This window comes from Mustela putorius, unplaced genomic scaffold, assembly GCF_011764305.1.
Source record: "Mustela putorius furo isolate JIRA1106 unplaced genomic scaffold, ASM1176430v1.1 tig00000129_pilon_pilon_pilon, whole genome shotgun sequence".
In the NCBI taxonomy this organism is placed as follows: domain Eukaryota; kingdom Metazoa; phylum Chordata; class Mammalia; order Carnivora; family Mustelidae; genus Mustela; species Mustela putorius.
Window position 1 is genome coordinate 42,760,229 of NW_025421290.1, and position 16,984 is coordinate 42,777,212.

Consider the following 16,984-nt stretch of genomic DNA (forward strand, 5'->3'; position numbering starts at 1 on the left):
AAAATTCTGTGAGCAAGCTATTGGAATTTTAACACAACTGTGTTGCACAAACTAAAGCCATCATCTTGCAGGCTAAAAGCCATAAAGTATGGAAACCCATATTCTTGTGCCATTCACTTCCTCGAAGGGTTAACACCTCTCCAGAATCTATCTGCTCTTGGCTAGTCCCCAACTGCTCTAGGTAGGTTATGTTTTATTTTGTTTGTTTTTATATTTTATTTAGTTTGTAGCTTATCTTTGAGAGGACTCCATGAGTCATTTATTGATGGCTATACTGGAAGTGGAACCTGGAGGGAGTATAGGTTGACACAGTGATTTTAGTAAGCAATTGGCAATATCTACTGAAAGTTGAAGTTGAGACTATCCTAGAGCAATTTTGCGCATGCACAAATGTGTAAGACTGAACACTGCAGTCTTTTTGGTAATAGGAAAAAATTGCAAATAACCAACCTGCTCATCAATAAGACAGGAGGTAAATAAATTGTGGGATACTTATAAAATGAAATGCTATACAGTAGTAAAGACAAATAAATTAATGTCGTATATGCCAAAGTGATTAAGTCAAAATGTGATGTTGAGTAAAAAGTGCAAGTATCAGGGGTACCTGGGGGGCTCTGGGTTCTCTGCCTTCGGCTCAGGTCATGATCCCAGGGTCCTGGGATCCAGTCCCGCATCGGGCTCTCTGCTCAGCGGGGAGCCTGCTTCTTCCTCTCTCTCTGCCTGCCTCTCTGCCTACTTCTGATCTCTGTCTGCCAAATAAATAAATAAAATCTTAAAAAAAGTGTAAGTATCAGAAAGATACATATGATATATAAAGTTAAAAAATATGTGAAATAATACATATTGTTTGAGATATATTTATAGTGTGTCTTTAGTTACCCTATGCAAAATTTTGTCCTATCTAAAATTCCAATCTCTTTCCATACTTTGAATCTCTTTCCCCTGGTTTGGTACTCTTTTCTTTTATGTAATTATCAGTGTATAATGTACTACATGTTTTATTCATTTAATTTTTTTTTTGTCTTCTCCACCAGACTATTAGGTCCATAAAGGCAGAGATGGGTATTTCTTTGTTCACTGTAGTATCCCCAGGGATATATATAATAGGTATTCAGTAAGTATTTGCTGAATGAATAAATGAATAGAATAAATATATGAAGGCTTGATTAACCACAAATTTAGCTAAGTTTTATGGGGGCTTCTCTTGAAGCTAAAATGTTTTATTTCTTAAAAATAAAGTATCTGGGGGTGCCTGGGTGGCTCAGTGAGTTAAAGCCTCTGCCTTTGGCTCAGGTCATGATCTCAGGTCCTGGGATCGAGCCCCCACATGGGGCTCTCTGCCTGCTTCCCCACTCTCTCTGCCTGCCTCTCTGCCTGCTTGTGATCTCTCTGTCAAACAAATAAATAAAATCTTTAAAAAAAATAATAAAGTAATGAAACTATGATAAAATATTAAGATCTGGTTATGATACTTTTTAAAGTATTTTTATGGGGGGAAATACTTTATTAAGCAAAAGAACATTAAAAGGTTTGGGGAAGATTTCTTCAGAATATTGTAGCATAGAACTTAAAGGATGAAGGAATTTCAAAAATGAATAGGGAAATATTTGAAATGCTAGAATTAGTTACCAGGAGATAAGATAATTGTAGTAGACTATTAGGAAATTATTAGTGACTATTGAGAGGAACTGTTTCAGCAAGGACTTGCTAATAGGTGGGATGCTGAAGACATAAAGGCAGTAGGTGGAGAAATGGAGATCACTTATTTAGTATTAAGACAAGTACAGCTTTCCCAGGATTTATGTTTGTGAGCAGAACGGAAGAATCCATTGAAAAGATAGAAACTTAAAAAGCTGGAAAGAAAGGACAATTCACGGGAGCACTTTTAATTACAGGTATAGTGTTAGAAGAAAAGGGCATTTCACCTCGCAGTGACTCCTTTTGTAATCGAATAAAAGAAAGAAAGGTTGACACAGGTAGGTGGAGACAAAAAGGAGAGGTTCATCTTTGTTTCTTTGAAGTAGTAATTGAGGTCATTTGTTGGAGTGGAGAAACTGGGTAATGGATATGATCCAGGCTAGTGAATTAGCTCAATGGACATGTTAGAAGGTTGAGGTTCTAAGAACCTAGGTTGTTAATTAGGGTATCAGGTATATGGGTGATTTCAGTCTTTGAAGGGTTTGAAACAGAACTAACCTCAACAGAATGGGTGCATTTGAATGGCTTGAACTGTAATGCTAAAATAAAGCAAACACTCCTATGTACCAGGGATTATTCTAGATTCTCATGTCATTTAAAATGTGTTAGGGATTTTTCTAGTTCTTTATACAAACTCACTTAATCCTGACAACAACCTTAGAGGTAGCTATATTATTATGAGCATTTTTTTAAAAAAGATTTTATTTATTATTTATTTATTTGACAGAGAGAAATCACAAGTAGATGGAGAGGCAGGCAGAGAGAGAGAGAGGGAAGCAGGCTCCCTGCTGAGCAGAGAGCCCGATGCGGGACTCGATCCCAGGACCCTGAGATCATGACCTGAGCCGAAGGCAGCGGCTTAACCCACTGAGCCACCCAGGCGCCCTATTATGAGCATTTTGCAGGTGAGGAAATTGAGACGTATAGAAGTAATTTACTCAAGGTCACATCTAGGCAGAACTGGAATTCAAAGGAAGGCTACCTAACTCCTGAGTCCATATCCCTTAACAATGGTATACTCTTTCACTGGGGTAGTAGGAGGTTTAATTGACGACAAATAGCAATTTTGGTAAGCAGGCCATGAGAGAGTAGTTTCCAATGAACAGCTGAAATAGCTCAGTTGGGAGAGCGTTAGACTGGAGAGAGTAGTTTCCAACCCATGCTTTGTTGCTTGTTTCTGGGTTATCCAATTTTTTTTTCTTCCCAATTACTGTTTTCTTTATCAAAGTCTCAAGCCTCCCGGATATTTCTGAATAAATTATTGAATTTTCTTTTATTATCTTTTTAAAGATTTATTTATTTGAGAGAGAGAGGATAGTGGGGTTGGTGGGCAGAGAGAGAGAGAGAATACCAAGCAGACCCCCCCCCCCCCCAACCCCATGAGCAAGGAGCCCATGTGGGGCTTGATCTCGGGACCAGAGCCAAAATCAAGAGTCAGATGCTTAACCGACTGAGCTACCCAGGTGGCCCTGAGCTTTCTTTTAATCACACAGAATGTTTGACATTTTCAGAGATTTATATTATATTCATATTTCCTTTCAGAATGATTCCAACTTTTTACCCAAAATTAACTCTTCACCATAATTCTTTACATCATCACTTATCTTTGACTGAAGAATGAATTCTCTTTGAGATGTATTTTTGGGAATGAACAATGGTATAAGATGATCAGCCTGGTTAGCCAGACCAACCTGTCAATCAGTGAGTAAGGTGACATAGTCTAGTTGTGTATACACCCCAAACAGCTAAATCACTAACATTTTATGTGCCTTTTGGCCAATATTATGAAGCTTGGCCCTTTATATGTTATAATGGGCAATTTCCTTGCTGTCTAAAGACTTCTTTAGTTTACTCAGAAACATATTTTCTTGCTATGTGGTCACAGATTTTTTTTTCATTGTCTAAGATTTCTTTCGAATGTGTTGTACATATCATGTACAATTTAACATCTTTTCCCTAAAACAAGGATTGTTTTTTCTTTATTTTATTTTACTTTTAAAAATTTTATTTATTTAAGTCATCTCTACACCCAGTATGGGGCTTGAACTCGGGACTTCCAGACCAAGAGTCACATGCTCTTCCTGACTGAGCCCGCCAGGCGCCCCAAGGATTATTATTTTTCGGTAAGATGGAAAAACATTGATTTAGTCAGTGCAGTTATTTGTATTAAAAATAATTGGTCAACTCTTACAGTGTTATTTCCATAGCTATTGCAAAATCAACTTGCTTTGATCACTGTTACCTTTCAAAAACTATTTAGGTTATTTGAATTGAGTATCATAATGGTTGGTAAATGTACAGTACTTTAATTTTAAAAGGATTTTTGCATCCACGATGCCATTTGATCTGTCCAATAATTCTTTAAGTGACAAAGCAGGTTTTATTCTCATTTCACAGATGAAGAGCCCGAGGCTCGGGGAGATTAAAAGATTGGTCTTAAAATGAGTAAGTACTGGAACTGGGTCGTGAATCTGGTTCTTCTTGCCTCTTGTCTTCTTGCTTCTTGTCCAGGCTCAGGACATCCGTTCACTCTGTTGTTGATTCTCTTAAGCATTTTCCTATTAATATGCATGATGCCCCTTTCCGTTGGTTGGCTTCGTTTGGTTTTCCAGCAGAGGGGCTTCCTAACGTTTCTGTTTCCATCCTGGGTGGTTGAAAGGGAGCACACCTGGCTTCCTTCTGTCTCGTCTTTCATTTTTCTTTTCTGTGGCCCTTCCAGCTTCACCCTCCGTGGAAATCTCCTCCCTCCCTAGCCCCAACTTCCAAAGTCTTCTCCCAGCCCCCAGGCAGTGGGACCTCCCATCCTAATCATCAGCAGGAGAGCCCATCAGAGAGGGGAGGCAGAGGGCACGGACCACAGCACGCCGGGAAGCCATGCTGAGGGTTACTTCTGCATTTCCTTCCTCGCGATCCTCAGGAGCGTCCTCGCCGCCCTCCGGCCCCGGCTGTCTCCAGTCCGCCCCGGATCCGCCTCCCCCGCCTTCCTCCGGGAGGTTGAAACCAAGCGTGGGACGCACCTGTGTCCCTCTCTGGTCGCCCCGTTGAGGCACCGGGGGCTGCTCCCGGAGCAGGATTTACAGGCCCGGAGAACGCCAATGGGAGATCCAAATGGTCGGGGACTCCGGCACTTTAAGAGGCTTTTCTCTGGGAAACACCCGTCCCCTCCGAGTGCCTTATGAATGGAAATACTCCTCCCCCGGTCGAGCCCATTTTCCCATTTCACCAGGAGCCGCAGCTTGCTCTCTCCTTTCGGTCTCCCCGCCCACATCAACGCGGGCAGCTCCAGGAGGGGACGGACAGGAAGCCTTTGGCCGCCTATTAAATCCCACCCATTTCTCCGGGGGCGATTTCCTAACCTTCCGGGACCGAATTCTGCAATTTGATGTGCGTTTTGTCCGAATGGTAGCGACACGGGCCTAAGGGAGGGGGAAAGCGAGGGGGTGGGGGGTGGGGGGTATGCGCTCTTTTCCTCGCAACATCGCTGGCGGAGCGAGGGAGCTCACACGACACAGATTTTGGGGCAAAGCCTTTCCATCTGGACAGCACCATGTCCACCAAAGCGGAGCAGTGTAAGTAGCAGCCGGCCCGGCGTTCCGGCCCGGCCTCCGGCTGGGAGCTATTGCAGTTGCGGCGTTTGCGGCTGCCGGGAGACCTTGGCATCGTGCTGGTGCGGGGGTGGGGGCTGAGGTTGGGGCGGGTGGGGGGTGGGGGGCGGAAGAGAAGGTGGGGGAGGGTGGACGTTAATGTCAACGCGGCGCTGTCCCTGGTGCTGAAAAATAATGCGGTCTTCCTCGGGCTCATGGTGGGGTTTCGCAAGACGGAAAGACCCTGGGAAATGAAATTAAAATGGGGTCATTCTCGGGAAAAAGAGGCCTCATATCTTTCAGATAAACATTTCAGTATCTCTTGTTGGAGTGGGGGAAGGGGGGCAGCGGCAAATCAGGGGCGGGGAACTGTCAGTGCAACCAAAGCCTGCCTGGCCTTCTGAGCATGCCCAGTTCTAGGTGCTGGAACCATAGGGGAGTTTGAGTCCGCAGTTTCCACTTCGGGTTGGAGAGGCGAGAAAGGAGAGAAGGGGGAGGGAGCCGGGAGTCAGGCAGAATTCTGGACCAGTGCGAGGAAAATCAACTCCCGAATACCCACACTAATGCAAAACTAAACACAACCGTAGGTTAAAGCAAGAGTTGGTGCTTTGCATGAAGGTGAAAGGGGCTCAGGGAAAATGATCTAATTATTCTTCCAAAGAGGTTTCCTTTGTAGGGCAGCTGACACAAACTATAACAAATAACAGGAGGGTTTTAGTTGTCTTAGTAATGATTGACTGTGTGTTTGGTTGGAAACAACCTGCAAACTCCTTGTAGACAGAGGAAGTTTCTAATATGCTTCCTATAGCCTTTCTTATTGTAGTGCGCATTTGTAGGCCATTGGTATGTACTTGGTAGTTTGATTAATGTGAAACATTTTCCTGAGTGCTCTTGAGGGATCCAGGAAATTAAACTTATGTTTGTAAATAAAAGATGTTTTTGTTAAGCAATAAGTTTTAATTTTTAACAAATATGCCAGAACTTATTCATCTAATTGACTCTTGTTTCTTTCAAAGAAGTACACGGTTATGTTGATAATGCCATCCTGTCACTACTTAAAAGTATTTGTAATTCTTCTTTGGAATGGCTATTAAAGCCGTTTTGTGAGACACCCAGAAGAGTAGTCTCAATATTTTGGGGCAGTATGTTTTATAGAATATGTATAAAGAATGTGTCACTTATTCACCAGATAGAGGAAATGAACTGAAGGCTCATAGAATTGCCAGATTGATGGTTCATTAGAGATTATGCCCACCTACCATCCAGTGCTTGTACCTCTTTATAGTGTTATTTTTGGAATCTGGAACACCTGAGTTTGAATCCTAGTTCTGCCATTTACTGTTTGACCTTGAGCAAGATAACTGACTTCTTGAAACTTTATTTCCTCATTTGTAAACCTGGGTTAATAGTGCTGATGGGATTGTTGTGATTATAAATGAAGGGATACACATAAAAGAATGAGTAGTGAGCCTAGCCCATTGCAAGTATTCAATAAATGATAGTTATTTCCCTCCTAATAGTCTGTCTCTTCTAAATAGTTAGGTCTTTTTTGATTTTTGGGGACCATTTTCAAAAGTTAAATCTTAACCTCAAAGATAAATTTTGCTTCTACAGAGGCTTTCAAAAAAATTGAATGCATTATATTCTGAGAAATGGTAACATAGTTGGAATCATTGTGAACTTCCCACTTGAGAATATCACACCCTTGAATGTTTTATTATAGTGTGTTGTTAAAAAACCCACCACCTGTCATTTGATTTTATAGTTATATATTACATAACTTCAGGTTAAAACCAGGGAGTGTTACTGTCTTCATTCTGTGTTTTCTCTTCCTTGTTATATTTTGAGATTCACTGGATGCTTTGTCTTGTCTCTTTCTTGGGCAGTTATTGCCAGGGTGAATAAAATCTACAAGTGGATTTGGTTGTGTAGTGCAGGTAGTGTGTAGTGAAGAAACTATTTTAGAATTGTTGTAAAACTGATTTTTTTTTTCCTCTGTAGGTGATGGGAAAGATACCACATTTGAAGCTAAAACATGTGGATTTGTGTTTTGTATGCCCTTCTGATTAATTGTGTGACATTGGACAATTAACTTAATACTTTTGTGCCTCAGAGTTTCCATCTATGAAGTAAGGAATAATAGTGTTAGTTGTTTTTGCTTAATCCTGTGTTGTGGAGGGCAAAGAAGGTAAATGGGAGTAGACTGTGAAAAGGATAGAGATGCTTTGAGTGTTTTTAGGTGTCTTTATTTAGAGTGAAGTTAGGAATTTCTCTTTTTCTCTCTCTTACATGCACTAACATGAATGGATTGTCACTCTAGTATACATTATATACCTGAAAATAGAGCAAAGACATGAAAAGGTGCATGGTTGATGTTCATGAAGGGTGAATACTTTTTAATAAAGAGAAGTTGCAGATCTGTGATATTTTATCTTTGGACTTGGTAGGAATATGGTTAGAAGGAAGGAGAAAGAGAAGGGAAGGCCACGGGATTTTTCTCCTACTAGATGTGGAGATCACCAGAACGGGAGGGAACAGAGTTCGTTTATCCTCTGCATTTAGGAGTATGCACAATACCACTTCCCTAAGGACCAAGCAGGGAGAATTAGGTTTAATTTAATGTCAAAGTATTATTTCTATTTATTTCTATTATACTTCTTCCTGAGGGCTCTTGATGTAGGTAAAGATTTCACTGGTGCAGGAAGTGGACATAGTTTGGTTGAACCAGCAAGAGGAAGCACTTGCATTTCAACCCAAACAGATTACGTGATTTACCTTTGAAATCTGAAGTGTCACAGATATGTGAAAAATGATTTTATTATTATGTAGTGGTATTTTCTTGTATGAAATAAGTATCAATAATGAAAGAGAGGTTAGTTTTAGCTAAGATATAGTTTGGAGCTGTTTTTATACATTCAGTCTGCTTCCTGTGTTATGTGCAGAACATCATAACAGAAGGTGAAATCTTCCTAGCAATTTCTTAGGCGATTGCACAGAGCTAAAACTTTTTTCCTCCAAATGCTTCTTTTTCTTACAAAGTTCACTGTAGTGAGAATGTTTTTGTAGTTGATATAGAATCTGAAATGAAAAGATAAGGATTTGTCATTCTTTTATTTGGAGTTATGAGAAGTCTACCTCCTTTCCCTTCCTCTGTCTTCTGAGAGTTAAAATTAAATAATCCAGAGTAATTTCTATGTGCTCTTTCAAAAAAAGCTTATTTTTAATAACAGCAGAAGTTAAGACTGGGAGTTCTAGAATCAGACTGTTGCCTAGATATGAATCCTGGCTCTGCTTCTTGCAATTTCCGTGACCTTGGACAAGTTAACCGAACCTCCGTAAGCCTTGACTGCATTATCTATAAAATGGGGATAGTCCTAGTGGTGAAGATTAAATGAGATGATCCATGAAAAGTGCATAGCACAGAATTCTGGCACACAATGGGGAGTTAATAGCTATTATTATCATCATTATCAAACATAAAATCTTGTGCTTGCTGCTAAAATGAGGATAATTATAAACTTGGATCTAGCCCCCCAGAGTGTAGCAGAAAAAGAAATTACCATGATATTACTTAAATGGGATATGGGCTATTGGATTATATTTTATTCTCCTTTCCTTGTCTCTGAGTCCTTTCCAGCAATCAGCCTAACCCATTTTAGGTGGGAAGGAATCTGCATGGCAATTCCTTGGCTTTGTGTATCTAGCAAGGCACTGGCTAATCACCCAAACAGAGTATTTCTAAAGCATTATGTGCCTATCCATCACCTTTTGTGGTTTGACAACAGTGTAGCAGTTGATAAACACAAATCACTTATATATATATCCATCAAAATGATTGTCAAATTTAGAAACCCTAACCTTGAGGTTTGAGTATAAGCTCAAAATGCCTAATTATAGAAATGTGAATATATGCTATTTTAAATGCATTTATCCTACTCAATGTTTTATCTCAGTAACTAAAAATCCTTTTGATTATATGAAGAACAAACACTTTTAAGAGTAGAAATAATTAGCACTATGATTTGAAGTTGAACTTTGTTCTTTCTCATGCATCTTTAAGGGCCATGTTTAGAGAAATAATTTTAAAAATGTTTATGCACATTGTATTATTATATATAGAATACCACTATATTACTAATATTATAATAGAAAAGCACTGAGTAGCACAAAGTAGCATTTAGAAATCTTGGCACAAAGACATTGCTAACTTCTTATATAGGAAAACTAGTTTTATTTATATATGCCAAAATTAGAGTAGGTTATTAATCGTATTTGTGGTAGCAAAAAGAGCACATGGCTTTAGCTCTTGTCTTATGTGATTTCTCTGCATCATTTGACAGTAGTTGCCACATTTTTTATTTAAGCTTTCCTTTTCTTCTCTCTTTTGTGGCTGTTCCTACTCAGATTTTTTCCCTTAGGGCTACTTTCTTCTCTTCACCCTTAATGAACAGGATTCTATCATTAGTTGCCCTCTCCCTTTTTTAAATCGTGAATATTCCTGATTTACTTTACTTTCATGGTATCAGTTATCACCTCTCTGTAGATGGCACCCAAATACAATTTTCTAGTCTAAACATGTCTCTTGAACCAAAGCCTCTATCTCTATCCTGGCATCCCGGAGGCATTTCAAACCCAAACTCACTGTCTGCCGCCTCAAGCTTGTACTCCTTTATGTATGACTCATTTTAATGAATAGCACCACCATCTACCCATTCACCCAAGTAAAAAAATTGGGAGTCTTCTTAAACTTCTTCTACTGTTACTACTATGCAACAAACTCACCAACCTTTGGTGATTCTAGTCCATGCAACTAAATTGCTGCCCAACTCTTCGATCTAGTTACATTGGATTTTTTTTTTAGTTCCTCCAATGCACCATGTTCTTTCTTTTTTTTTTTTTTTTAAATTAACATATAACGTATCATTTGTTTCGGGGATACAGGTTTCTTTTCCTCCATGTCCTCTTCTTTGCCTTTCTTTTGTTCAGTATTTAACTTGGAAGCCCCTCCTGACTGCCAGTCTTCTCTTGTAGGCTCCACTCATGTGCTCACACTGTATTGAATAATTTGTTTTCTTGTCAGGTGTCCTCATTTACTTTGTGTTGTAGACTGTATTATGTTCATTTCTGTGTCTCCAGTGTGCAGACACCATTGTCTAGTGCATAGTGTATATGCAAAAAATCTGTTTCTTAAAAGTAAAAATGATTGAGGGTGAATTAATGTCTTTTATGAAGAAGGATTACATATCCAATTTTTAGATATCATTAGTTTGAAGTTTTCACATTTATGTTAGTGGGAGGTTCTGCATTAATACAATATGAACATAAACTGTATAGAATGCATGCTTTTCAAATGGATTTACAAGTAAATAAAAATATACTTTAAAAGTATGTAAAACATTTATTAAATCAAATTTTGTAGCATTTATATAACAGGTTGCCCTTTTTCTGAACATTAATTGTGTTTTCTTTCTCAGCTAAAATTTTCTGTTATTATATTCAGCATAATAATTATGATTCTTAATTTGTAGACAATCTTAGCACACAGCCAACTGTTTTTCTTATGAAATAGAATATGAATATATTTGAAGTCAGGGACTTTTTATGCTGTAATGATGTGGATCCTTTGAAATACATTTGTTCAAGTTTTATGTATTGATAACTCAACCAGTAAGTAGGCTTTAAGTTGGGATTTTCATTTTGTAGTATTGTGTTGCAAACCCATATGCATTTATTGCTTATATTCTGAAAATATATGGATAGCTGTGTGTAATGGGCATATATATTGGCTTAGAAAAGAGGTGTTTATTGCATGAAGAAGTACATTAAACAAAATGTAACCTTAACAATAAGCTTGCTTTTTGTAGTCTAAAAACCTCAACCATTTTATTTAGAATTTTTAGCTTTTTTCAATTCATATGTTATATTTCTGTCTGTTTTTTTTTCTTCTTTTGCAGTACCAAGCAATCTGTATTTCATCAACTTGCCCATTCTTTTATTCAGCAAATACTTATTGGGGTTTACAATGTGTCAGGCTCTGTAGTAGGCTCTGGAGGAGCTAACATTTAAGTACCCAGGGGGATCACACTTTGCTGAGATGTAGATATTCTCTTATCAGCTCTCTTTTGATATGCTGTTTAGGTCTCTAAAAACAATAGGAAATTGAAATGAATTTGTTATGACTTATTCACAGAAAGCCAGTACTTGCTCCTTGTGATTGTTGGTTATTATTTTTTTTCCTTGTTGAAGGCTTAAATTTTTTTTTTTTTTTTAAAGATTTTATTTATCCATTCGTCAGAGAGAGAGGGAGAGAGAGTGAGTACAGGCGGACAGAATGGCAGGCAGAGGCAGAAGGAGAAGCAGGCTCCCCGCTGAGCAAGGAGCCTGATGCGGGACTCGATCCCAGGACGCCGGGATCATGACCTGAGCTGAAGGCAGAGGCTTAACCCACTGAGCCACCCAGGCGTCCCTGAAGGCTTAAATTTTTATAGAAAATCTTGTTAGAATCTCCCTCCCCAACTCACCATTGTTCTTATTTTTCAGGTTTTTCTGGTTATTCTTTTTCATTTTTCCAAATTAATTTTATGTTCAAGTTATTTATCTCAATGAAAAACCTGATGGCATTTTTATGAGTACCACATTAAAATTAGAAAATAACTTATTTAGGGAGAGCTAAAATCTTTAGGATATTGAATTTTACTGGTTAAGAACATGGTTTGTCTCCTTTGTTCAAGTTTTTTCATGCCTTTGTTTAGGAAGTACTTTTTAGAATTTTTTGTTAAGCTTACGTTTAGTATTTTATCTTTTTTTTTCTGTCACAATTGGAGTCTATCTTCCATCTTTTTTATATTTTTACATGAAGGCTACTGACTTTTGTATGCCAATTTTGTAACCTTACTTTATTAAATTGCTTTCTTTCTGTAGTGGTTTACCATTTATTTTGGGGGTTTTCAAGATATATAATCTGCAAATAGGAAATTTTATCCTTTCTTTTGTATCCAATTCTTCTGTCTCAAATTGCTTTCTCTTTCCCAATTGCATTGGTGAATATCTCCAGTACCATGTTAAATATGGCATAGTGAGTATTCTTGCCTTGTTTTTAATTTCCATAAGAGAACCTGTAGTACTTCTCTATTAAATAAGGTATTATTTGGGCCTGAGGTAATATATTAAGGAAGTATCCATCAATTTCTATGTTATTGAATATTTAAAAAAATCTGACTGGTGCTGAATTTTCTGTATCTATGGAAACTATATGACTTCTTTTAAATTTTTAATATGCTGAATTGGATTTTGTCATATTTGATTAATAATTTTTGCATTGATATTCATGAGTTAGATTGGTCCACAGTTTAAAAAAAATTATCTGTCTGTCTGTCTGCCTATCTATTTATTTATCTATGTAGGGGGCAGGGGTTGGGTGTAGTTCTATTCAGGACCCAAGAACAATGTTATATTCACTATGGAAAATGAGTTTCGAAGTTTTCCTTCTTTTTTATGCTCTGGAGTAATTAAAGTAACACTGAGGTTAAGTTTAAGTTTGCCTGTGAAACTGTCTAGCATGGTTCTCTTTTGTAGTGGAATTCTTTTAACTTCTTTCTGTATTCCTTCTATGACCCTTGTTCTGTTTAGAATTTCTCTTTCTACTGGGGTCAATTTTGGTAAGTTACAATTCTCTAAAACATTATTCATTTCATTTAAATTTTCAAATTTGTACAGAATTATATGCAAGAGTCTTTTAGAACTTTAAACATTTTCTCTATTTTGACTTCCTTGTCATTGCTAATATTGTGCCTAAATTTTAATGCTGTATATTTATGTTTTCTCACCCCCCACCCACCCCCACCTTCTTTTTTCTTGATTGAGTGAGTTAGCATTTTGCCCATTGTTGATTTCTTTTCTAAGGAAATAGTTTTGGATTTATGTTTATGTATTCTACTTTTTTTTTTGGTTTCTGAATTAATTTCTGCCACTTATGATTAATTCTCCTTTTTCTTGATTTCTCTGTTTTATTTTGGTGTTCTCTAGAAAGCTTTTTGAGTTGGTGTTTATTTATTTTAATATTTCTGATATAGACATTTTATGCAATCTGTTTTTTTTTTTTACTCTTTCTGTAGCTATAGCCTATGGATTCTGGTAACATCAGGCGTTTATTATTATTGTCAAGAAATTCGGCAATTTAATTTTGTATTTTGCTTTTGATCCAAGAGTTGTTTCAAGTGGAAGGAAATTTTTGTTTTTTCTTTTTAATTTTGTTACCAACTTTGTTTTTATTACATTATAATCTGAGGATGACATTTGCATTATTTCTGTTCTTTGGAACTTACTAAGGTTTTCTCTGCAGCCTAAGATTTAGTCAGTTTTTGTGAGTGTTCTTTGTGTACTTGAAAAGAAATTGTAATCTCTATTTCTGGGATTCAGATATTGATATAGATCTATAAGATCTATTTTGTTTATGTTGTTTAGATCTTCTGTGCCTTTATTAATTGTTAGTCTGCCTGATCTTGGATTGGGAGAGGTATGTTAAAGTCTATTATTAATGTGTTTTTGTCAGTTTCTCCTTGCATCTCTTGTAGGTTGCTGTTTAATAATGGCTATTGCTGTGTTGTTGGGTACATAAATATTAATAACTGTAATATCTTCATTGTGAGTTATAGGCTTAAGCATTATAAAGAGTCCTTCTTTATATATTTTAATGCTTTGGGGTCTCAATTCCACTCTGTCAGGTATCAAGATTATGAAGCTTGTTTCCTTTTTATTTGTGTTTGCCTGATATATCTTTCTCCATCCTTTTATTTTTAACTCTTTTGAATCTCTTTGTTTTAGGTGTGTCTCTTGTATTCTGCATAGTGTTGGATTTTGCTTTATTAGCCAATCTGAAAATCCTTTTCTTTCAATAGGTGAGTTAAGCCCATTTACATCTATTGTTATTATTAATATATTTGCCCTCAGTTCTATCATATTGTTTTATTTTTATGTCTTTGTATCTATACTTTTTCATCATGCAGTGGGTTTTATCTGCTTGTTTGTTTCATTGGTAAACTTTTTATTAATTCCTTTATATACCATTAATCCATTTTTGGGGGGGTACTAATTGGGTACCTACATTAAACAACACTGAAATTATCTGATAACCTCTTCTTCCTTACTCCTACTCCACAATCTAATCTAAAGTAATATCCTTTTATTTCCAATTAATGTCTATTAGATAATCATATCCATTTGCACTCTTTATTTCCCCACCCCAACTGTTGATAATTATCCTACATCTACCATATTCTCTCCTTATAACCACAGTTTAGTTTTGTTCTACAGGTATATTTATATCTGATGAGCACCACTCAATTATATGTTACTGTCTCTCAGTTTTTTTAATTGTCTGGATGTCCTTTTCTAATAGATTATTTCGGAAGGGCTCACAGGATCAATGTACCCCCAAAGTTTGGCAAGTTTATAGTAAAGTTTATAGCTTTGTACTTGGAGATCAGTTTGGTTAGATACAAAATCCTTGACTCATATTTCCTCTCCTTCAATATTTTAAATTGGTTACACTGTTTTTTTGTGGGGGGAGGTAGGCATTAAAAATTGTTGAAAAGTCTGGTGACAGTCTTGATTTCTTTTCCTTATGAGTCCCTTAGCCTTTTTGCCTGGTTGCCTAAGGTTTTTTTTTTTTTTTTTTTTTTTTTTAATTTTCCTTTAAAGTAGGTTTAACTTTAATATGGTTTAGTTTAGCATGCTGAAATGATTGTGGTGTATCTTTTCAATATGTAATTTCAAGATTTTTTTTTTAATTTTAGGAAAGTGTTCTGGAATTACAGTTTTAGTATTTATTTTGTTCTGCTGTTTGTAATCTGAGGATGACATTCTTTGTGGTCCCTCTCACTTTTTTTTTTTTTTTTTGCTTATCTTCTATATGGATAACTTTCTGTTGAATATTTTAAAGTCTCTTTCTTCATTTCTTTTGAGTTTTTTAAGAATCACCCATATAATATGCTTTTATTATTCTATATGTGAACCAGCTTCATGGTGATTCCTCATGTGTATAGAAATACATTTATTTAACCCTTATTTGAAATGTCAGGTATAAATAAAAAATTGAAACTATTCAGTTGAATATTATCTTATTTCCCATAAATTCATACTTATACATTATAAGTAAGTACGGGCACCTGACTATGTCATTATAGCCTTCTAGTGTAAACATGCCAAAGTACCTATGTATTGGAATACATGTTATTTTCTACTTTTTGTTTTTCATGGAAATAATTATATATAAAAATATTCACCCATTTTCAAGGCATAGTTTAATGAATTTTGCTAAGTGTGTACAATAGTATAACCACCAGCCTCACCAGAATAAAGAACAGTCCCCTTCTCTTAAAAAGGTTCCTTGTGTGCCTTTGCTCTTTTTTTTTTAAATTAAATTTTAGTTGACACACCGCATTACATTAGTTTCAGGTGTACAACATAGTGATTTGACAGGTTTATATGTTATTTTGTGCTTACCACCAGTGTCACTACCGTCTGTCACCGTATAATGCCATTACAGCACCACTGACTATATTCCCCATGCTGTCCCTTGTATTCTTCTGACTTATTCATACCATAAATGAAAGCCTTTATCTCCTACTTCCCTTCTCTCATTTTGCCCATCTCCCCTATTCCCCTTCCTTCAGCTTTTTCTCTGTATCTGTGGGCCTATTTGTGCTTTTTGTTTGTTTTGATTTAAAAATTCCATGTATTAGTGAAATCATATGGTATTTTTCTTTCTCAGTCTGACGCAATTTATTTAGCATAATACCCTTTAGGTCCATTAATATTGTCGCAAATGGCAAGATCTCATCCTTTTATATCACTGAGGAATATTCCTGTGTGTGTGTGTGTGTATGGCATCTTCTTTTTTAAAATTAAATTAAAAATTTTTATTGACATATAATGTATTATTTGTTTCAGGGATACAGGTCTGTGATTTATCAGTCTTACACAATTCACAGTGCTCACCATAGCATATACCCTCCCCATGTCTGTCACCCAGCCGCCCCAACCCTCCTACCCCCCTCCACTCTAGCAACCCTCAGTTTTTTTCCTGAGATTAAGAGACTCTTATGGTTTGTCTCCCTCTCTGGTTTCATCTTGTTTCATTTTTTCCTCTCTTCCCCTATGACCCTCTGCCTTGTTTCTTAAATTCCACATGTCAGTGAGATCATATGGTAATTGTGTTTTATGACTGACTTATTTTGATTAGCATAATACCCTCTAATTCCAACCATGTCATTGCAAATGGCAAGATTTCATTTTTTTGATGGCTGCATAATATTCCATATTGTGTGTGCACGTGTGTGTGTGTGTGTATGTATATTCACATCTTCTTTAATCCATTCTTCTATTGATGGACACTTGAACTGCTTCCATATCTTGGCTATTATAAATAGTGCTGCAAAAATATGGAGTGAATATATCTTTTTGAATTAGTGTTTTTGTTTCCTTTGGGTAAATAACTGGTAGTGGAATTATTGGACCGTATGATATTTCTGTTTTTTATTTTTTTTTGAGGAATTTCCGGTACTGTTTTCCATAGTGGCTGCACCAATTTATCTGCACCTTTGCTTTCGACCCCCTTCTTCTATGCCTGGTCCCTGCTTTCTGTTGCTGTAGCATTGGGTCTTCTAGAATGTATATAAATGGAATAATTCATAACATAGTCT

The 16,984-nt window shown here is 36.8% G+C and overlaps 1 protein-coding gene across 7 annotated transcripts in view; it reads left to right on the forward strand.

Annotated features, from left to right (window-relative positions):
* The first annotated feature begins 4,570 nt into the window (after positions 1 to 4,570).
* UNC79 (unc-79 homolog, NALCN channel complex subunit) overlaps positions 4,571 to 16,984 on the forward strand; it is a 237,087-nt gene continuing 224,673 nt past the window's right edge. For 4 of the 7 annotated variants that reach the window (XM_045073063.1, XM_045073065.1, XM_045073086.1 and 1 more), the window contains exon 1: positions 4,572 to 5,267. In XM_045073063.1, the coding sequence (XP_044928998.1) occupies positions 5,246 to 5,267 (22 nt within the window). In that variant the 5' untranslated portion in view covers positions 4,572 to 5,245. Of the gene's footprint in view, positions 5,268 to 16,984 lie in introns of all 7 variants that reach the window. The other 3 variants (XM_045073073.1, XM_045073079.1, XM_045073069.1) reach the window with 2 other exon arrangements.